The sequence below is a fragment of the Cololabis saira genome, chromosome 2 (assembly GCF_033807715.1).
Source record: "Cololabis saira isolate AMF1-May2022 chromosome 2, fColSai1.1, whole genome shotgun sequence".
Classification (NCBI taxonomy): Eukaryota; Metazoa; Chordata; class Actinopteri; order Beloniformes; family Belonidae; genus Cololabis; species Cololabis saira.
In genome coordinates, this window is record NC_084588.1 from 34,887,785 (window position 1) to 34,911,878 (window position 24,094).

The 24,094-nt window shown below is 41.5% G+C and overlaps 1 protein-coding gene across 1 annotated transcript in view; it reads right to left on the reverse strand.

Annotated features, from left to right (window-relative positions):
• Positions 1 to 1,340: 1,340 nt before the first annotated feature.
• kiaa1549lb (KIAA1549-like b) overlaps positions 1,341 to 24,094 on the reverse strand; it is a 93,176-nt gene continuing 70,422 nt past the window's right edge. The window contains exons 14-22 of the mRNA XM_061744411.1: positions 16,269 to 16,399; positions 15,292 to 15,416; positions 12,822 to 13,054; positions 9,735 to 9,867; positions 7,456 to 7,830; positions 7,274 to 7,368; positions 5,788 to 5,936; positions 5,535 to 5,686; positions 1,341 to 3,908 (exon numbers count right to left, since the gene is read on the reverse strand). Coding sequence (XP_061600395.1) covers positions 3,645 to 3,908; positions 5,535 to 5,686; positions 5,788 to 5,936; positions 7,274 to 7,368; positions 7,456 to 7,830; positions 9,735 to 9,867; positions 12,822 to 13,054; positions 15,292 to 15,416; positions 16,269 to 16,399 — 1,657 coding nt within the window. The 3' untranslated portion in view covers positions 1,341 to 3,644. The remainder of the gene's footprint in view (positions 3,909 to 5,534; positions 5,687 to 5,787; positions 5,937 to 7,273; positions 7,369 to 7,455; positions 7,831 to 9,734; positions 9,868 to 12,821; positions 13,055 to 15,291; positions 15,417 to 16,268; positions 16,400 to 24,094) is intronic.

The window sequence follows — 24,094 nt, forward strand, 5'->3', positions numbered from 1 at the left end:
TGTTTGGAAAAATGCTGTTTAAATGTAGTTTTTTATTACCATTACACGTTTGACTAGACGACAGACTAGTGAACAATATCATCATTATAAAATTGCCCTGGTTGTCTGTTTATCTATGTGGCCCTGCGATGGACTGGTGACCCGTCCAGGGTGTACCCCAGCATCTCACCTGAAAGTAGCTGGGATAGGCTCCAGCAGACCCCCGTGACCCTGCAAAGGATACGCGGGTATAGAAAATCGATGGATGGATGGAATATCATCAGTTAAGCTAGTTAACTAGTTACAGTCCAAAACCCTGAAATGTTAAATTAACGTCTCACTTATTGGACGTAGTGGTTCACTAGTGAGGCAAAACTGGATAAGAGAAGGTGCCAGTTTATCCCAAGGGCTTAAATGTTTGCTAGATACATTTTCATACACGAGGCGACTTGTAAGAAACATATAAGTATCACTAATAAACCACTGTTTCACTCTTTTTGGGCATCCATAGTTCACCATATAATAATATTATATGTATTATTTATTATTATATGCAGTCACTGTATAATATATATGATAACATTATTGAGATTATGCTCGATAAGTAGTAAGGCTACTTAACTATTAAGTACACTATGATCACTAGTAATATTAGCTGAGGTCTTGATGATAATAGTAATGATGGTTTTTATGATCATAATCATTATTACTATTATTATCTGACAGAAATATTTGGGCTTTTTTTCCTGACGAAAAAAAACAAACAAAAAAAACAAAACATCACTCAGCTCATCACTTCAGGGGTTTGCGTCCCACATTTTGAGAATCACTGCACTTAACTCTCAGCAGGGGTGCTAAAAGTTTTCCCCCCCGTTGTGACTGGAACCATATATAGTGTTAGTCATTATTATAGGTCTAGACGTGGAGAAAACAAGCTTTTTTTTCCTGTCTGGTAGAATCCTGCAGGCCAGTGTGTGTCTGTGTATGAATCAGTTCTGGATGTGTATATATATATATATATATATATATATATATATATAGGCCTGCTACGCAGTTTCACAGATGACTAAATAAATAGAGCTTAAATTAATCAACTATTTCAAATCTTTCGACGTTGATCACAAAGAATAATATGTCAGGCAGAGAGTAAAAGCGGGTGATTGTTGGTGGCTCTTCTAATAAAACTTTTAATTTCATTCCAATCATGGACGCTAATATTTCCTCCAGCTTTCATCCTCCCACGTGCTGGATCAATCTCTGAGAAACATCAAATATGGATCACCCGATCAAGCAGTAGATTAAAAAAGATGAGGAAACCAGTAAAGAAGACAACAAGACACTGAATTTGAATACGTTCAGCTCTCTTTATATTTCATTGTGTAGAATGAATTCTCAACATTTCTCAAAACCAATAAATCCCTTCAAATCTTTTTATTCATTATTTCAGTTATCCAGCATGAGAAAATTGTTGTTCTGGTATGCACAAAAGTGATTTCTCCGATTCACTACAGTTCTTTAGAGACAAATGTTCCTCTGAATAATGATTATGAATCATTGGAAAACCAGCGATGCCAAAATCCTTGATGACTGGGAGATATAGTATTTGCTTGTACATACTTACACATTAAGTCAAGAGTATAAAAAATAACAACAACAACAAAAAATGGAGTCAAGGTAAGATTAAAAGGATAGATTTACCAGGAATGCAGAAAAAGCAATTCTGATCTATGAAAAGAAATAATGATTTAAAGGCAACTTCACTCCCTTACATTATAGCTTACAGCTTTCCAGCATTGATTATAATATAGTTTGCAAATTATCCATAGGGATTTGTAATAATATATTAAATATAGGCAATCTTCAGCATCTCAGTGTAAATGCAAACATTTCACAGCACCAATGCTACAGACCAACAGTGCATGCACCTCTCAGCCTCACGCTCCATTCCCAAGTCAACAAGTCAACATCAATCTTATATATGAATACAAGTCTTTCTAACAAAATATGAATTCCTTTTATGTTTGCATTGATTTTCTGATTTCTGTCAGGTTTTTCTGAGTGGTTCATACAGAACATTTGCCGTCCCTGGTGTGGTTCATCACGGTCTGATTTCAAGACTAAATAAGATAAACTGACAAGGCCAATTCACCAGGCCAGTTCATCAAGAGGAATAAGTTAATGTCATCTTGGAGGTCAGCTGGATCGCTGCTCCGATATTCATCAAATGCAGCTGACCTCCTTCTTTTATGTTCCTGCGGAAACGCTCCTGGCATTTATCCCATTGTTTCCAATTTTCCTGTTTTCTTCTCAGAAGGGTTGGAATTTAAATTTAAAAAGTACGATAGACACATTTCAGTAAAATATAGGGTGTATTCTGTCCAGCAGTTTACTGAACCTTGATCCCAATTATGAATATAGATTTTTAAATTTTTTTATTTTGGTCTAATTCATGTGCAATGTTTTTATTTCACAACCGCTTGGCTCTTTTAAAGTACACTTTTAAGCATATTTAAAGTTACAAAAATAGCTTTTTTAGATAAATGTCTACCATTCATAGTGTATGCACTTTGCATAATACAAATCAGACATTTCAGGGCACGCTGACGGTCGACAGTTAAACACTCATACCGACCTTTGTCTCGCAAAAAGTTCTGGGAAAAGTGCTGCACACTCAGGTAGGCATTCACATACAGACAGGGGGGTTTGTGCCCGGAAAACACCATTAGAGAACCTTTTATTAGGCCAACATTTCACTCTTTTTATTTAAATTATCTGCCCTTTTTTCAATAAAAGGAAAACATATTGCTGAATAAAATTAATTACCATCCATTACTGCCCATTTCTGTTTCAGGAAAAGCTCTTTCACTACCAACCAATGCCAACAAGTTTGCATACTTAATGTGCACCTTAATATTGCAATGATAATAAACTAACCGTTTCAGATGCATAAACCACAACTTTCATCTGTAACCTACATCATTTATGATGCTGGAATTGGGTTGGGCTGTTTAGTCCATTTGTTAATAACCGGAGGCTACAGTTAAAAGCTCAACAGAAACATTACTGTTAGTGTTAGAATTATGTTAACATTTCAGATGTAAAAAACTTTACAAAGAAGGATTTTCAAAAACTGAGATGTTATTTTGACATGGTATGGACGTTAACGTAGCCCGTCTTGTTTAAGCCGATTCTCTATGAAAGGAGGTTAGATACATGATGTCCTTAAACTTTACATGCTCATAAACAACGGGACTTATACTTACCCATCTGACAGAATTTGGTCCTTTCAGTTACAGACACTAATGTTACCATTTCTCTGTTATCATTTGATGCAGAAATTGTCTAATACTGGGGGGAAAAAATGCTTTTGACATATTGCGTATCTACAAAGATGTGTGTAATTACTTATAACGTCATTAACAAAGAATGAAATCTGCTCTCGTGGAGAAGTAAAATAACCTTTTCAGATTCATTAATTCAAGAGCTAAAATACACCAGTTGTGTGTGAAAGGACGTTAAGAAGAGGCTAATCAGCATGTAAAGAAGACCGGCGGCCTTGCTGCCAGTACAAATATTAAAAATCAGTCTGAAGGAGGGCCGCCTCCGTGTGCCTTTGCTGAGGACGAGTTAAGCGTCTCCCCCCGCGCACGGGAGCGGGACTGAAACTAGAACTCGGACATGTCGTTCTGCTTCTTCGCCAGCTTGGCCACCTCCTGCCTGATAGCCTGCACGAGCGCAGAGGTGGAGAGGCTGCTCAGGGGCATGTTGTCTATGTCCTTCAGCACCTGGGGCAGGCTTTGCTCAGAGGCTGTTCTGGGGGCAGAGGGCAGCTGCTCCAGTGTCTGGTTATACTGCAGAGGCAGTCTGGTGGAGCTCCCCTGCGGGTAACGAGGATTAGGAAATGCCTCGACATACCCAGGCAAGGGTACCTGAAAAACAGGGCAGACGGGACACCAGAAATACAGCATCTTTATTATAACTGCCCACCAATAACAAGCGACTGCTTAAAGGATACACCATAGTGTTAGTTGTCAAAGTGCTCAGTGAGCATTTTCTCCTGAATCAATGGATGGGTGATAGGGAAATACAAGAATGTCTTAATTTAATTTGTATATATATATATATATATATATATATATATATATATATATATATATATATATATATATATATATATATATATATATATATATATATACCGTATTTTCTGGACTATAAGCCGCACCAGTATATAAGGCTGCATCCGCTCTATTTTAAAAATAAAAATAAAAAAAAGATATACAAGCCGCACCTGTATATAAGCCGCATCCGCTCTATTTAAAAAAAAAAGATATGCAAGCCGCAGATATTTCTGTTGTTAGATTAGATATTTACTACATGTACAGAAGGATTTTGAAGTGTAAATGATGTACATGTTTGTACCTAAATAGATCCTTTTAACACGGCAGAAACTTTGCTGATTAAAACGGGACAGAACCAAGAGAAAATAACCAAAATAAATTATTTATCTGTTTGAAATCTGCTTCTACCTACTTCTATCTGCTAAAGAAGAAGTAGCGTATTCTTCTTTGCATTTATTTTGTCTTAGTTTTGATTCTAATTCCGGTTAGAGCGCCCCGAGCGGTGGAAGACAAATCCACAGAACAGCCGCACCTTTGTATAAGCCGCATGGTTGAAAACCTATGAAAAAAGTAGCGGCTTATAGTCCAGAAAATACGGTATATATATATATATATATATATATATATATATATATATATATATATATATATATATATATATATATATATTGTATCGAAGGTAATTAATTTGTAGGTTTCTGTGCTGTGAACAAAAATACGTTTTTAACTACCCAAGTGTTACAGCTGTACATTTAAATTCAGCAAAATGACACTGGTTCTGTAAAAAAAGATACTGCGTGAGGGTGTCCATTTGGCACAAACACACAGACAGGAGGGAAAAAAAGACCATACAGTCAGAGAAAAACCCAGGGCAAGGGAGGGAAAATGCATCAACAGATCAAATGAGACGCTTCATAGACAGATGAAGACGCCCTCACCACGGCAACTGTAAAGCGTGAGAGCAGTCAGTCAGAGAGACAACAATCGAGGGAATCCCACGTGCATCTGGCTGATATATTTTGCTTTACTAGCTCATTATGGAGTGTTTAATGCCTTTAATGCTGGATTGTTGAACTGTAGCACCATCTCTGCGTTAGACAGAAGTTATGACAACCAACAAAGGTCGAGGCTGTGGTGGAGCATTTTCGACAACACCTACTACTAAAACCACGAGCACGACACAAACGGCAAGAAAAACGAGGAGCTACTATTCTATTCATAGCATTTTTCTACGACCCGGCCCAGATGGAACATTAATTGTGAGACAAACATCACAAGAGCTGACTTTAAAGGTGTAATCATTGGACCAAAGGGCCGTTTGGACTACTGGGACATCTGCTTGAGCTGGACTGTAAAGCTTAATCTGAATAGCTTCTGCTATATTTTCCCAGTAGGCCTGGGTAGTTCATAGGCAGGAAAAATGGGCTTCCTTACAGAGTCTGTCCACTGTGGTGTTACATCCTCAGGTTCTGGTGGGTAGGACATCCAAGAGGGACTGTGGTAGGAGGTGGGTGATGTGCTGACAAAATACTCTGAGTAGTCGGGCCTCGCGGCCGGGATGGCGTAGACGGACGTTATTGGGTTTCCTGGTGGACAGACCGACGGTGCAATTCAATCATTAGTATATCACAGAGTCAAAGCACATTATAACCTTTTGAAACGCTAAGTTATGTCCTTATGTGCTTACCTGAGTAGTTAGACACAGGCTGTTCTGCAGTGATAGCTGGAAGTGCTGCCCTCGTGGCCGGCCCATATGGGTTGTTCTCGTGTGGACCCCGTGTTTCGCTGACAGATGTCTCTGAACTCCTTCCCTTAGGCCCCAAGTCAGAGGTGGAACTAAATTGGGCCGAGAGTGCAGAGGCGTAAACGCAAGGTTGCTGCAAGATTTGACCACTAGATGGCACAAACACTCCATGTGGGAAAGTCCCTACCTCATTAAGATTCTCTCCATTTCTCTATACACTAGTTTATATTAAAATTCATTCAAAGCCTAAAATCACCCTGGCCTCAGCACACCACCTCCTCATGCCTCAATATGAATTTAAATACGATTAAATGAAGTATATCTTAAAGGTTTCAGAATGCTGCAGGCAAAGTGTCGGTCTGTGTTAGTGTCTGTTTGTTGTTTTTAATTCTCGATGCTCATCTTTCCCCTCTGTGCTCTCTCTTCAGCCAGTTCGTGGTGGACCCACACAGCCACCAATTCTTACACAATTCTATCAACATTTTTCATTCCAACTCTCGCCAGACGCTTGCTCAACAGGGATTTATTGGGTCTCACTTGTACCATTATCTAATACCCTCATGAGAAAGCCCTGTGGTAACTTATATATTATTTGGTGCAATAAAAAGATAGTAAATGCCTCTATTCATAATACACTCTTTCTTCTTTAATCTTTTATTCATCAATCTGTGATATTAGTATGATCTAATATTTATTTCAGATGTTAGGAGTGAAATAAAACATGACCAGAAGTACTTAATAACATTCTAAAAGACAACTTCATCACTTGTGGTTGCAGAATCAAGCGGCCCAAGAGCAAGAAACAGGAACACGTGCACGAGCTCCTGCTGTGCGCGCGCGTGCGTGCGTGTGTGTGTTACTGCACCGAAAATGACCCATCATTAGTGGGTCAATACATTTTACTGGTCTCCACCTCCAGACTGTCAAGTCAAACTGATTGCAGGAATCTAGAGGTGGTCAAGCAGAAACCGTTGGGCCTGCGGAGAGGAGCATGGAGAGGAGCTGAGCGTGTGTAGAGGGCTCCATTGCATGCAGTGGCCTTGGGATCTAAACCACTGTGGGCCCTTGAGCAAGGCCCTTAACCTCCAACTGCTCTCCGGACACTGGACAAGCAGCAGAGGACCAATTTCGGCATGTTTTGTGAGATATATACTGACAAATATGGATGATGATAATAATAATAATAATAATAATAATAATAATAATAATAATAATAATAATAATAATAATAATAATAATAATAATAATAATAATAATAATAATAATTGTTGTTGTTGGGTCACTTAATTCTGCAACAAAAAAAAAGCATATTTCATTTCCCTTTTGACAACTGAATTGCTTCCTGAAATAAACCGAATTATATAAGTGTACTTGTTTGCCTTGTGTTTCTGTGTCTGCCTTGTGTTTCTGTGTGTGTCCTCAGCTTTACCGTCTTAAGGACGTCCGGGGAGGAGGCCCAGTCCGAGGTGGTAAAGGCGGAGGAGAGCTTAGAGCCATCTCAGGAAGCTGGGTGAAGCGAAAGGCCTGAAAATGATGACGGAAGACAATCAAAATGAACGTCTCTCTACTCGGGGGCCACCAGAGAAGATTAAGCAATCTTAGATAACTCACTGGTTTCGGCATGGTGCACTGATACACGTCAGCACCGTAAGACGGCACCCACTGCAGGGCCCCCCGTCCGCAGCGCATCGTGCCCGGAGCACTGGTCACCACGTCTGCGTAGGGGAGGGGAGGCGAGGCAGAGCTGTACTGCTCAGGATGGGGTTGGTGGTGGTGGCTGTGCCTTCCGGATGTCGTCTGCCCCCCAGATGCAAGGCTGAATGCCTCCTCCAGCAGTAGGTGCATCTGATGTCGCACTTCGTCAATAGATGGCTGTGAGCTCAGAGTGGACGTCTCCGAGTGGCCTTTCAATCCCCGGCCGTACATGTATCCTAGCGGCGCCATTAGATGATCAACATTTGTTTCCTCAATCAGCTCCGGCTCAGTCTATAACATGAAAATACCAGGCTCTTGTAAGCGCCGACAAGGTTATGTTCAGATGTTGATCTACACTGACTCTCCCCCCTTATCATATCCCCCCTCTTTTTTCTCAGTGGTTCTAAGCTCCCTCCAAACCGCTTCATCCCGTCTCCTTCAGCCGGTGTCCCTCTATTCAGTTTTAAATTCAGGGACACGCTTATATGAGCTGAGTCTGCCCTACTTCCTGTGCGAATAGAGAACAGCCATGGGAGACCCTGCATAGTGCATCTCATAAATCAGTCCCCCTGCAACAGCAGTCTTGCATCTGCAGCCACACCAGCCCCTTCGTTATCAACCGGGCTGGGAATTGTGAAAATGAACCACACAGCCAACCAGGAGTCATGGCGATGCAAGGTCATCAAAAGCAAGCTCCTTTCTCAAGGGTTTGGCAAGACTTTTTCTGTGAAATTAATCATGTGATTGCAGAGGCGTTTTGTTCATTGGACCTTCGGAAATTGCTGAACCCATGATCATGTAAACCTGGAGGATCAGAGGTTCTCAGGGCAGAGAGTAGCGTTGCCATTAGAGGACAAGCACAATAACAATCCACATAAATGCTCCACTTTGGTCATGACCTCATGTCAGCAGGCCAGTTGCCACAGTTGCCACAGCACCAGAGCCGGTTATATCCGTGCTTTTCTAATGGTTGGTATCAGAGAAAGTCCAGAATCCTTTTTTTTTTTTTTCCAAACAGCTCAGAGCCAGAGTGCTATTTAATAATTGTCTACTAGATCACTCTTTGGGGCTCAGATATTTATGATTTCATGACCAAAAAAAGCCATATATATAGAACAATAATGGCACAATAACTGAGTGAAGACACAAACTGACCAGCCTAGGATGCATTATATATCAGTACGACAGGACGTTATAAGCCTTTAATCTTAATTATAAATGACCCACTTCTCTGCTTCACTTTACTGTGGGACACTTAAAACCACACCTGAGCAGAAACATCTGATCTCCATCTCTGTTGCTAAACCCTCTCTGAGACAGTGAGGGGATTTAGCACTTATCAATTGTGATAATTAAATTTCAGTTCCATAACTGATTAAAAGATGGTGGCCACTGGACATCTAATTATAAAATAAGACTTTTTTAACGAGCACATGATTGCATTTACCACATCACTAAGACACATGTGTCTCCTAGGTAAAAACCCCTTGCCTGTCTGCCCTCTACACATATATCAAAATGAGCTAATAACTATCAGTAATTTTCTAAATGTTGTTCATTTGATTATACGGTTAAAGTAGTTGGCAGTTTTTTTTAAATAATAATATATGCAGCTTAAAAGCTGTACTCAGTCATTTTAAGACGTCATCTACAGTATGAACACCCACTACTTCATAAGTGTAAAATGCTAATGGGAATGCAAAATAAATGATGGGGAACATCTGAATGTGTAAAAATACTTCCGAAGCTAATTTAAAGGTTTGTTTTTTTCTCATCACATTGGTTTCTTGCAAAGTTATAGAATAACCCCCCCTCCCCCCCCCCCCCCCGCCTTTCAATGCCTCTCTGCAGCAGGACAGCAGTGAGCGCAAATCAAGAAAACACAAGCAGAAAGATGCAAAAAGTGCAACTTTGAAAAAGTCATTCTTTGTTTGTCTGAGTAAGCTTATGCCTCATTAGGGGTTTGAATGTACTGTAGAAATTGTTACACAAAATTACCACTGTGTATTTCTATTTTCTTGTTGAGAGATGTCCTAAAGCCAGCAAGTACAACAGGAATAATTATATCCGTCAGCGATTACCCCATTGTGTTCTATATTTGACTATGTCTGCTTCAAAATAGAGTCGAGAAAATGATAAAGACATCTTTTAACGCTCACTTGGCTGAGACTGGTGGATGATGACATGTGACTTACATCATAGCCGCTGTTGCGGATGCCTCTCCTGGGCCTCTCTCTCATCACGAGCAGGTCCATCTCTGTTCCTCCAGGGCTCGGGCTGCTCAGACTCTGTCTGCTGCGATAGGCTGTCTGTCCAGCCTGGGACTGCCTGCCAATTAGAGTAAAGACGCAGATTCAGGAGAAATCAGACCTGGAGCGTGCTCGTTATTAATTCAAGGCTTTTTAGTAAATCTTTTAGTTTAAGTGCACCTGCAGTAAAGCGGAGGTGAGGGACGGTCTTGTACAATAAACCTTATGGTCCTAATATGCCAGACATGATTAACAAACTGGGAAGAAATAACAGAGCCCCCCCCCCTCCCCTCAAAAAGTGACAAGTTATATGTCAGCAAAGCTGGTCGGATATGGTCACTTCAGCTTGGCAATGGCGGTGTCACTGACATGCCATATAATAGAGCTGTCAGTGAAAGATTGCTTTTTTTTGGCATTTTTTCAAATATAAAAACTGTAATCCAACTTTTTGCTGGATCAGCGTAAAACATGCAATGCAAAACTTGCTTTCCATCGAGAATACAGCCATTACAGAGTTCTGCCATGTGCACAGAGCAGAAAATAAAAGTTTTTGGAAAGCTGTGTTAAAAAAATTGTTGTGCTCAAAGAGTGAAATAACCTGCTTACGTAAGTGTCCAGAACTTATAACCCCCTCAAATATCACATCATAATTCTGTCGGGAGACCTTGCAATGCCTGCACACTTTGAAGTCCACCTGTGCCTAAAGGAGATCACTGAACCTAATATGGAAGCTCCGGTTGTACAAAGAGTACAAAGACCTGCAGGACAAACCAGTGACAAGGGACGGAGTCATAAAAGGCTGATACATTTCACCGGTTTTTAAAGTACCTAAAAGTCAAGTCGTTCCTGTTATTATCAAATTTAGTACGTTTGGAAACATCAGTAGACTTTAGGTGAGCAGGAACTGCCCACATTACGGCAAATATATCAGCTAGTTCCTCCAGCAGATGCCCTTCTCAAATCCGGTGGAGAAATCAGTGTATATGGTTTAGAGGAAAACAGATGAAAAATATATGACAACAATGGGTGAAATGATTCACGATGCATCAAACTGAAATGCTCTGGATTTTATAACAAGGAAAGAATTCTGGATAAAAGCCTGCAGGGCATCTGTAACATGAAAAACCTGGAAGATCGCCTGATGAGATGTTGAATGCCTGGATGCTAATATAGCTGGTTCAAACAAGAACAACGCATAAGATAATGATAGAGGTATTGATGACTTGATCAACTTCACAGTCATCCAGATTGGCTGTGAGGGATCTCCTTGATGATGCTGCACAGCTGTGTTACCTAATCCACTGTCCTGCCTGATTTAGATGTTTTTCTGCCCAAAAACACCAAATTCAAGCCAATGGATCACCATCAGCTTACCATCAAGGTCCACACAGGTCTGTTTGTGAGCCATTACAGGAGAATCCGTGTGTTGGAGGTAGGAAACATCTGAAAGCTGAAGGGCCCTCAAGAACCATCACTGGTGTACATCAGAACTGGGCTTAAACAGTGCTTTATGACAAATGTGAACAATATCAAGTACAGGACTATGGGATACGTGTTTTCTTGTACAACATAAAAACAAAAGTACTCGGGATTCACTAGTCCTTCATTAAATGCACTGCATTTATTTGTATCTACCTGACCAGGCAATGTCACATGTGCAGAAAGGATTTGTTTCCATTTACAATAAGAGATTAATAACTAAATTAAACACATTTCAAAGAGAACATAACATGCCTTTCTTTGCCAAGAGATAATAATTTGGTTTCTGAAGCAATCACTAACTCAGCAACATGACATAACCCTGTTACCCGTTTGAGGTGATCAAAGCCTGTCATACATCATTCAGTGACGAGTTCAGTATTTTTTAAGACAGCCTGATATCACAGACACAGATCAGAGTACAGTTTTCCTACCACCCAACTTTTAACTCTTTCCAGTTTTACAACCTGCTGCATTTGTTGTACCTTGAAAATTGGTGGTGCAAAGATGTAAAACTGATTTTTAAAGATGGAACAAATTGCACAAAAGGAGGAAGAAGCTGGACCAAATTGTTATATATGTTCTCTTTCAATCATATTGTATTCTATGAATTCTGATCCACATCTAATAAAGAGGGAGAAACACACTTCCAGTCATTGTTACTAAGAATCTAGATTTTTCATACACATGGGATGCTGTTAGAGTAGATCGCTCCTTTACTTACTAATTATAAAAGGTCCTGTCAGCTCTTTAAGGTACAACTGCCAATTTTTTGCAACACTAAAAAGTATATGAGAGAGAATTTTCCCAAAGACAACTCTCAGACCATGAGGAAACACCCATGATCTATTCTAAAGCAGGGGTCGGCAACCCGCGGTTCTAGAGCCGCATGCGGCTCTTTAGCGCCACCCTAGTGGCTCCCTGGAGCTTTTTCAAAAATGTTTGACCTTTTTTTCCTTTTTTTTCCTCTTTATTTTCTCTTTTTTTCCTTTTTTTTCTTCCTTCCCCTCAAAATTGTACTTCAACATTAATCTCGACATTTCGACTTTTTCCTCGACATTTCCACTTTTTTCTCGAAATTTCCACTTTTTCCTTGACATTTCCACTTTTTTCCCGAGATTGTACTTCAACATTAATCTCGACATTTCGACTTTTTTCTCGACATTTCAATTTTTTTCTCGACATTTCGACTTTTTTCTCGATATTTCGCCTTCTTTCTAAGGCTTATAGAAGACTTTTCATTTTTTGCGGCTCCAGACATATTTGTTTTTTGTGTTTTTGGTCCAATACGGCTCTTTTAACATTTTGGGTTGCCGACCCCTGATCTAAAGAAACAAACATTGAAATATTTTACCACACACTGTCATTTACTTTCGAGCTGACGGGGTGAAGGTGAGCAGACATGAGGCACTGGCCAGTGTTAAAAGCAAAATCAACGAATATAAAGTGCATTTCACTCGCAAGTCTCCTCAAAACCACTTAAACAATGAACATTCCTTTTTGTCAACATCCAACCGAGCCACTGTTCGTTTTGCTTTCCCGAACCCTCCTCACCTCTTGTGTGACTTGACATAAGTGGAGCCTCGCTCATCGTCGGGCTCCAGAGGTCTGCCGTGCTCGCTGGCGTCCCTCTCATGTCCGCGCCGCTGCCTCTGCGCCAGGGCTCGTCCTCCGCTGCTGCTGCCGTTCGTAGACGGGAAGTCATAATAGCCTTTCTTCTTAGCCTTCAACCTCAGCTTGTTCCTGTAATGCTCGATGTCTGATTTCTGCTTCAGCGCCAAGTTGACCTGCAAAGAGTAAAGGCCAAAAGATGGAACAGAACATAGGGAAAAGAAAGTTCTTCTAGCTGCTTGTCATTGATTTTCTCTGAAAATGCACGTAGATGAAAGAAAGGATGGCCTATTCCTGGCAGGGCCTTAGCTGAATAAGACTACTCAAGCTCTCAGATGTGCATGTAGACACGCTGAGAGGGAATGAAAGAAGGATCACCTTGAAGTCTCTTTAAACATTTTAAGAAACAACCTATTGGAGTGCAAGAGTGGGTTTTAACACTTCTGATTGTATTATAAATCCTCCTGATTCCACTCTTACTATGTTTTCACCTCCCCTTTGTGAAAAAGTTTTCTTTTCCTTTTTTAAAAAGAAAATCTCCATTATCGGATCTTATCTCACTTCTGCCTTGGATCCCGCTGCGCTGCCTTTATACCCAGAACTCCCAACAGGTATCCCTGTCTTTTTTGACTGAAATAGTTCAGCATTTACATTTGCCCCCTGGAAAGCATCCAGCCCAAATCTCCTTTTGGATATTATTAATCCCTCGGGCCATGTATTGTGGATCTAATTAATTCCTCTCTGATGTCTGGCAGGGTCCCAGCCACTTTCAAAGATGCCATAGAGCAGCCTCTCATCAAAAGGAACAATCTTGATTATTCTATTCTTTCTAACTTTACGCTAATTTCTGAGCTCCCGTTCCTATCAAAGGTTTAAGAGAAGATAGCTTATCCATCATACCTCTACTTAAATCGGTTTTCTGAAAAGTTCTGTCCTGGTTTCATAGCATAGAAACAACTCTTTTAAAGGGGACATATTATGGCATTTAATGTATATTTTAAACAGGGCTTGAATGTCTTAAAAACAATCTAAAGCTTGTTTTTTCTACATAAATCAGAAATCCAGCCTGTGGGCCCTGTCACTAGTTTTATCGCTTGTAACCCCTTTTTCTGTGCTCCATTCTAAGGGAAGGGGGGGGTATGATAATGAGGCTCTGTGCTGATTGGCTCCCTGAATGACGTGTAGCAGGGGAGGAGAATAAACCTCGCACCGCCAGAGCAGCCCGAGCCTGTAAATAAATCTCAAGACTGAATTTTCACAAATGGCAACTTTATTGTTAAAAAAATAAAATATGAGTTGTATATAAATAACATTTATGCACTATTTCAGCCGGATCTGCCCGGCGGATGCTGAACGATGCGCCCCGGAGCCACGCCGGGCGCCCGGCGTGGCTCCGGGGCGCATCGCCCGTTACCGGGGATCAGACCGACAGATTTCGCTGAAAATCTCAGAGGGTGAAGCTGGTCCAGCCTGGGACGTACCCCAGAAATCCCTGCTCCCAAAGCGGCTGGGAACCTGGACAATTTAGCCGGAAACCCCGCTTTGGAAACCAGGAAGTAGGCTGGAGCAGCGCGCATCACCGCGGCTTCAACCAGGGAATCTGACCGGTTCCAACCGGCCGGGACCGCAGGAACCGGCCTGGACTGATAGCAGGGACTCCTGGGGACCGACCAGCGGAATTTCAGCCGGAATTGCCCGGCGGATGCTGCGCGACGGGCGCCGCAACTCCATGGCGGGCGCACAGATCGGCTCCGGAGCGCATCCGCGGCGCATCGCCCGTAACCGTGATCAAACCGACAGATTTGGCTGAAAATCTCGGAGGGTGAAGCTGGTCCGACCTGGGACAGACCCCCGAGGACCCAGCTCCCAAACCACCCGGGAACCTGGATGATTCAACCCGGATCCGCTCCGCCGCGGCGCAGCGTCCGACTGGCTGAAGGAAGCACCGCTCCAGCAGCGGAGAGAGCTGGTTGTGGGCGTGGTTTCAGCAGCGGAGGCTGAACCTATGGAAATGAGCGCCTATGGTGACGTCACCATAGGCGCAGATTCAGAATGGCTCAAAAAAAGGCCACGTGACACTGGGGACTCTGTCCGGCGGGGGTCAGAGACCTTGCAGAATTTCATGGTATTTTGTCTCCCCTGTGCTGGCAGGGTGAGGGGAGACCACTTTATATATGTTAAAACAAGAAAAAATGCGTTTTTCATAATAGGTCCCCTTTAACAGTTTTTTATGACTTGTGTTTAAAGGTTAAAATGCGGAAGAGGACTCGGTTCTAAGTGTTGGAGAACATGCTGTTTTCTTACAGGGTCATTGAGGGAATGGTGAACTTTGGTGCATCTGTGCACATCACTTCAGCTGTTCATGCCTGCATTCATGTCAGTTTGTAAATGAGTTAGTGTGTGCGGGCTTCACCTCTCCATTGACGATGGTTGAGTCCTGGCTGTGCTCAGAGGATGGAGGATGTGAGTAGTTGGTCTGAGCCGCCATGGGCTTTATGGAAATGAGCTGCAGGGAGCCGGAGGAGGAGTCATATGGATCTGTCGAGGAGGGAAATCCACCAACAGAAAACAAATATGATATCTGTTACACTCAGTCAAACAGGGGGGGAAACAAACTGTTGCACATCCTGTCTGACTCCACCCCAACACTAGGAACCCCCCCACCTTTGGGATTACATTAAACAACAGTCATGTGTCTCAGTGCATGAAGCGGCTGATAAATCACAAAGACAGCTTTGGCTCGGGAGGCTGTGGCAGTGCATCTGTGTGAAAAATGAAAGAAAGTGAACTTGCACTTTCATTCTTTATCCAACATCAGACAAACCTGATTGAGCTCTGGATTCCCTTAACTGCGCTGATGAATAATTCATATTCAGCCGTTAAGAACATCGTAATCTGGTGGCGCTCGATCCAATTTACAAAGAGAGTGTTGGAATTGGATGACTTGAAATCATACGAGGAGCATTTAGCTTCCGAGGACAGGAATAGAGCGTGACATAATTCAAAATGTTAATAGCTTTTACCTAGAGCAGCGCGGGATGCGAGCACTAACGTGGTCTTTCTGCACTTTCTCAACGGAGCCTTCGTAAAGGTGCACACAAAGGTATCATGTCAGCAGAGTCTCTGCCTCATGCATATTGATGTGGTCAATCTCAGCCTTCTGCTGAGCGCTTATCTTTCGGAGAATAAAAAAAAAGCTGCAGCGCCAGTGCATTTCTCTTAAGGTACCTGTGTGCTTCAGAAACGGAGACTGCAGAAGTGTTTTCCCGCTTGAATGGGAGAGGATTATTTCTTTTTTTTTTTTTTTTTGCATTTGCCGCACACCTGAGCATGTCTGCAGAGGAGCAGCAGAGGCAATCCTTTGTATTTGCATCTACGAGCGGCTCTCACCATCCCTCCTGCGCGTCTCCTCCTTTGTTAGTTTCTGCTGCGCTGTGACTTTCGGCACCGTCAGACCCCTGCCGGAATTCAGCTTCTCTGATTCGTTGCTGATGACGGAACCATCTTCACTTGGCAACTTGCTGTAAGTAACCATAGCAACAGGAAAGGCGGTGAGCTCTCAGGAAGCTGGGCTCACGGCCAGGTTATGTCATCCTTCCCTTTGACAACCTCACCGTCCTCTCTCTCCCTCTCTCATGTCCAGTAACCATAATGTGTTATTACTGTATTTGTTTGCAGTTAAAACAAACATGTGTTCATATTAAAACCATCACTGAGTTCTAAGTCAAATCCAGACTTACCAGTCCCCATGCTCAGATGTACGCTTTGAAGTAAAATTGTTTATTCATAAATGACAGAAAAGTCCACTTATTACACCAAAAACATCAGAGTTTTTATCAAATTCATAAAATTATCACAATAATGCTCAGATATCACCAGTACTCGAGTTGTAAAAGAAAATCGGGGGGGGGGGATTTTATCATATGGGGACAGATAATTTGTGCTGATTACAAATAATATAATATATTACAAATAATAGCACTGACCAAAACACCTGCAGAAATACTGCAGGAATGACACAGCAGCAGTTAAATGCAGCCTTCTGTAAGCTTTAAATATCCACTGGGCTTACATCAAATACATCAAAACACAACAATAAAAAACAGTTTTCTGAACTTATCAATATGACTCTTTCCTTCACAGGATAAGTAAAATGGAGCACTCCAAAAACGCAAAATCTTAACAAGAATATTTGTCTTATTTCTAGTTAAAATGTCTCATTTTAGTAAAAAAAATCTCATTACACTTAAAATAAGAGTCATCGCTGGAAAAAACAACAATTTTCACCTGTTTCAAGTAGATTTTCACTTGAAATAAGTAGAAAAAAGAAAAAAGATTTTTTTGCTTGTAATGAGAAGATAAATCTTGTCCCACTGGGCGATTTTTCTACTTATTTCAAGTGAAAATGTACTTGAAACAGGTGAAAATGGTCAAATAAGTTATTTTTCTGGTGTTATTTTTCTGGTGATGACTCTAAATGTTGAAATAGCAGTAAAACCACATTCATTGATGAAATTACATAAGGGATGGAAAGGGGGTATGGCAGTTTTACAGGGGGGATGATTTTGACCGTTTTTATTTCAGGGGGGATGCCATCCCCCCTCATCCCCCCTCATCCCCCCTCAACTCGAGTACTGGATATCACTATTGTCCTCCAAAGTGGTGTATGAGTGTGTATTTTTTAGGACATGTCCACTTAAACACTTCTGTATGTGCATCCGTCTCTGGTCATAAGCTTTATGAGATGCACATTTCAGGGTGTGTATTGTACGTGTGTGTGTTGATGTCCTGAGCGACGCACGAGTGATTCTGGCACTAAAAGGGGCAAACAGTTGCTTTACCCAGTTCTCGTTTCACTGGCCTGAAACTGCAGCCGGAATTAGGGCTGATCAAGCCTCGGCTCAGACGGCCACAAGTCTGACAATGACTTCAAAGCACCCCAGTCTATCCCCTTATTGTCTGGTAAAATTGATAACAGCGGGGAGAGGGAAACAGCAGTGGAGTGGCCACCCTCCCCTGCTCTAACGGAGGCAGTGCTGCAGAGAGCTGCTTCCACTCAACACTCGCAGCCGCAACAAAGAGGTGTGATGTGTTCACATTAATTGAGGTGTACAGATTATGTTAACGCTTGCTATCTGGGAGGGTTTTACGCTTGATCCTGCGCTGGTGTTTACAACAGTTGTTTGGCCTTGATACAAATGAGTGAACCATTCAGAAAAGAAGAAGCGATTTGAAGCGAATTGTTGAAACTACGTCTGGAAACACAGATTTCTATTATAGATATTATTCAGGACCTTTGTCCTGAATTTATTTCACGCTAGATAAATATTTTCAGGGCAAAGTAACAATAAACAAAGATGTAACCTCACAGTTTTCTCTTCATTCCTTCATTTAACCCTCGATAATTTGCAGAGCGGGGCTGCTGCTCTTCCATGAGCATGTTTCATGGTGGCCACTTACTGAAATTACTCTGATTATTTTTAGCCTTTTCTGCTAATCTACAACTGTGCAATGTGATTGTAAGATGCTAATATTCTCCAATTTTGAATGCCTGGTACGCCCCTGTATCCGCCTTGGGACAAAGGTTACTGGAGCATAAGGGGGCGAAGTGAGTGCTCTGTGAATAGGCAATGTATAAAGGATGTAGCGAATCTGGTGTCTGGAACATTCACGTGACATTTATTTTTTATAATTTCTTTGAACACCGAGATCCAGGTGTCCAGCTTGTGACTATCACAGTCTGCTAAACAAAGGATGCGTGGAACCAACAGGAAGGATTTACGACGACTGCAGGACTCCCTGAAAGCCAGAATCAGCGTTTTCATGGCGACCCAGTAAAGAAACAGTCATAAACTTTTGCCACATCCCCCTTTGCTGCAGACAAAGCTTTGTTTAAGTTGATCAAAGTTTGTGACTTCACTTAAATTCAGTTGCCAATGTTTTAATGACAAGTCATTATTATTTTCAGGATGGCTTTCAGGAAGATTAAAACAATATGACTTTGTACTATTTTATAGAACCTGAAGTAATAAGAGCTTCGTTAACTCCATTTAGCATTTATCACTGAAAACACTGTTGCACTTATTGTGGGTTTAAAACCAAGACATTTGAAGGTTTTGTTTTGAGTCCTTATTTGGTCAATATTGATCAACTTTCTTTATTTTCTTTCGTAAGGTTAATTTAAGCTTGTTTAGTAGGTATCATTTCATCTTAATTAAGTTTCTGGAAATGTGTATTGACATTCCTTTACGTAGAGTGAAGGTCTTCATTGTTTGTGAAATCTAAATGTTACTATTAAGGTTTAGTTTTTATGGTATTTTTAGTTAAATCCTGATAAGATACGATACCTCTGAAGAGGAGGGCAGATCAGCCCTTTTAGAGAGGAATCTTATGTTGTCAAATTCTGATTGGCTCGAGCCCAGAGCCCACCAAAGCTCATCATAGAACTGCAGTTCTTTTGTCTTAGTTCAGAGAGCTTGGGGATTTTCTTCAGTTCAGGGCCGTCATGAGTTTCTCTCAGTTTTGCAGTTCAGTCATGACAACACATGGAAGTCAACAAAGAACTTTCCTCTGGATTTTTGGTTTTCGCCTGGAAGTTTTGACCAGTTTCATCATGATATTTTGAAGCAATTTTACTCAGCTCACCAATAATGTGCCATCATCATTATTTTTTTCTTTTTTATAGAAACATTCATTTTTGTAATGTCGTTACTTTTCTCTTATCTTGAAATCAGCTCTAATCCAGAAATCCCTTTCTGATAATCTAAGCATTTTTAACCTAACGTTCTTCTTCATCGGCTGCTTGATCAACCCAACACCTGCATGAGTGAAGATTCCCTCTGAAGTCTCCTAAAGATAAACAGCTGAGTCCTGGTACTGAGCACTTCTGCCCGTCGCCTGCCTGCAACCATCTTCTGCCAGCGAGACGCTTCCTGGGGAACCTGGGCTTTCATCTCCATCAGGAGAGCCTGAGCGGGGCCTCGGCTCACACCGCTGCCGTAACTATGAAGACGTGCAGATGATTTTGGGTTGATGTCACAAATTACTCGACAGAATTATGTTAGGTCATTTTAGTAAATGTTTCATAAATAAATCAATTCTCAAATTTCCATTCAAGATTTTATCAAACTCTTGACTTTTGACATCCAGCTGAGTATTCTTATCATTCTCTACAGATACCGATACATTTTTCAGGTTACTTTAGCCATTATTGAGTCTTAGATCTTTTTTTATTATTTATTTTGTTTGTTTGTTCAGTTTCCTCCAAGTTATTCCACTTATGTTTATCACCATCCTATAATCATTTAGCCCTGGAATAATATACATTTATCTGGACATTTCACTATTATTACACGCTGTTAATAAAAGTTCACAACTCACGTGTGTTTTTCCACAACGCTAAGATCCCTTCAGTGAGAATTACAACTTTAGATGATTTCGATTAATTTCCTCCTTAATGGAATGGGATGCCATCCCCCCTCATCCCCCCTCAACTCGAGTACTGGGTATCCCCAATGAGACAATTAATCATTATTAATCATTTAGTATGGTGACGCTACAAGGAGTAACAGAGCTGCGAAAAGATTGCTGCAAACTCCACACAGAAGATGAAATCTGACCATTATACGGATGGTGAGTGAGTGGGATGTCTGCCAGTGGTGTTCAGTCTAGCTGTCTGGACATCTAGCCAACTGACAGGGAAGTTAAACACGCTGCAGGAAAAAAAGAAATACCACTAGGTTTTTGACCACGGTGGTCAGAGAGACAGCGACTGGATGGAGCTGAGCTTTTTACACAGGACACGAGATGCAGAGGACTCTGCTGCTATGCTTTGCAGCCTGAGGATCCTCTACCAGCTGCAGCTTCCTCCACCAGCCTCGCTAACAAAGCACACCAAAGCAGTGACAGGGAAACAGTGCAGCACTACTGTGTGTGTCCTAAGGGAACAACCAGGAAGAAATGTGCATTTGTTTGTGTTTTTTTCTATTTTCTATTTTAAAATAAATGTTCTATTTAACAGTAAACAGTAAAGACATTTGCGACCGGTGCTACTAGCGACTTCCTACTGACTGTGGACTGCAATGTCCACCAGTTTGAAGAAAGGGACCATCTTCAGATTTCAGAATGCTGCAATTCTTTATGAAAGCGCACATTGGGGAGGGAGTATTGCACCTTTGTGGGATCACTGTGAATGCACAGCTGGAGAGTGGAGGCCGAACCAAGCGGAACAATCTAACATTTTGTAATTCAATTCGTCACAAATGCTCCATTGAGAAGTCACCACTCTCAGCTTTACTCTCAGGTCAGATGGTCCTCCTTACATTCTCGTCGTAATATTCATTGGTTCACTCTTAGTGACAAAACCCTCCTAGGAAACTCACCTCTGTGTTTAAGTCAACTGCTGTCTCCAGAAACTGCAGCGAAGTACAACACACTAGTGTCCACAGTTTGCTAAAAATATCCCCCAACTTGTCCTATTATGTTACAGCATCAAATTACTTTAATACAAATAACACTAACACTGGATGCTTTATTTCGGTTTCTGGTTTTAAAGGCTTTTTAAAGGGATTTTTTTTAAATCATAATCTTAATCTTTTGAAGTCTTATTCTACATGAGTCCTTGTTTGTATTTTGTTGCATCATGTGTTTCATTTTTTTCCCATCTCCCTTATCCTCAAGTGTTTTGGTTTTTTTTTTTAGTTGTTTTTTTTTGCACTTGTCAACTTTGCAAATACAATGGTTCTTAATGTTCTTGCCCGGTTGAATAAAGGTTAACTAAATAGTTGAAGCCTTAAAAATGCTTAGTCAGGTTTCACAACTCTTCACCTGGGGCCTCATTTATAAAAGAGTGCGTAGGATTCATACTAAAAGTGTACTTGCGCTCAAAAGCCGAAAATGGCGTGCGCACAAAAAAATCCGGATTTATAAAACCGTGTGCACGCACATCTGCACGCAATGTTCGCTTTATAAATCACAGTCCAGCTGGAAGGTTGCGTGAATTCGCCTCATATCCCGCCCTCTACACGCCCACTTTATACCATGAATGGGCAATGCAAGGTACTTGATGACTGTATTTGCATATAAATGAGACTGCCGATCAATGGTGTTTTACACTCAAAAATCATGGCAGGGAGGACCAGAAAGCGAAATTTCGCGGAGACTGAGATCGAGGTGCTCGTGGATGAGGTGGAGGCCAGGAAAACAACATTATTTGGTGGTCACAGTAGTGGCATCACTAATAAAAAGAAAGCAAGTGAGTGGCAGCACGTCGTTGCTGCTGTAAACGCCGTGAGTGCCACGAACAGATCTGTGGCTGAGATTGGTGGTGCGATTTGAAGGCGGAGGCCAAGAGGACATCAAATAATTTCTGAAAAATGTCTCTTAATATGAGAGCAAAAACTTTTAATATTTTTCCTTTAACAACCTGTCGGAGTAGTGTACTTAAATGTTGAATAATGATATAATAAGTTTTAAAGTTTTTATCCTGCTAAATAATTTAGAAATATATTTTGGTCATTTTAAAATACTACGGTATTTTGACGACCATACGGGCGCCGTGTGGAAAGGCGCACCCTCAGTTTTGTGTGTCATTTCTGTATTTAAAACACACACACGGCGCACCGACCGAAAAGGCGCCGTCTACACACACGGAGCGCCGCCTTACAACAACACACACGCACAAGCATACAAGTGTGCGTATTTAAAAATAGAGCGGGAGCAAAACTTAGTTTGATTGTACTTTATTTAAGTTATTACATTAATCAGTTCTCAGGACTCAGCGTGTCGGGCTTCATCTGAGCCTGATCGCGCTGAGACCGGGAGAAGTGATCAGCGCTGCGACGGGCATGAGCCCGCAGCTCTGGCCATGCTGAGCAGCCGAGTCACTTTCCGATGCCGGTGTTCTGCCGAGTTGTCCTACCTCCGCGAATCGTCCTACCCGTAGGATGAACAGAAAACCAAGAGTGGTCAGCACCTGTATGTGCACCGGGATGGCGCGATTCCGGCGGGTCGGTCTGTCTAACACTGGACCAGTTCAGCACATAGATCCAAGAGCACTGCTCTAGGGAATTGAAATCGGCTTATTAGCCAGTCATCATCATGGGCCAGGAAATCTTCATGGTCCCTAAATACTTTCTCCATCCGGATCCTGCCATTTACGTGATCTTCAAGCAGTGCCAGCGCATCCATTGTGCAACATTACACACGGCTGTCACCACGCAATTTATATTCTTACTCAGCAATTAGACTGATTGTTACACACCTTGTCACGATAAATAATCATTCTGGTGCTATTCACCACTCCATACCATTTGAAGATGGAAGTATGATATATGAACGTATAGTACCTACTACAAATACCTGCGTAATGGCTCACTTACGGAACACATAGATCTATAACACTGCCGGCTTGAGTGTACATGGATCTATAAGTCTGATATGTGATGGCATTAAAAGTATGACATGAATCTGGCTTCATTTCACCACCTGCATCGCCAGTTCCCCATATCTTCAAAATGTTCGTGCGCTAAGATCATCATTGGCGTAAAAATACGCACATTTTCCCGTTAGTTTTTTTTTTTTAATCCCAACCTTTGCGTAGAAGGTGCTGTGCGCATCTTTCAAGCCCTGTTTTGTGCGCACGCAAGCTTTATAAATGAGGCCCCTGGTCTTTTCAAGAGGCATGTCACAGCTCATTGCCAGGCATAAAATCCAACATCTACTGGACATAACTATATCTCTGGATCGTTATCGGACTTTTACCTTTCAAGTGAGGGTGAGAGAAAATCAGTCAACCTCAGGATTGTTTTACAAATGTTCTTGAAAAAGTATTTCTGACACCTTAACTCTCATTTCTCAAATTGCTGCATGTGTGTGATTGTATAAAGAAGAAAAGTACAGAGGATGTTTTTCAAAATGTATCAACAGTTCCCTGAATATTTGTACATTTCTCCGTTAGCTGAGCTCACAGTCCTCAAGTACCACTTCCCAGCACGTTTTAGCTGTTTCCCTGAGCCAACTCACTTGATTTCAAAGGAATGGATCACCTCTTTTGTTTCAAATCAAGGTCTGCATAAGTCTGTAAACAACCCCTTAATTTGAGCCTGCTGCGCTGGAGCAGGGAATCATCTTAAAAATGCCGGGCAGTGATACTGAAGCACTGGAACTGTGCTTAAGTATCCCCTGGAGTGGTCAAAAACAAAAACAATCCAAGAGTA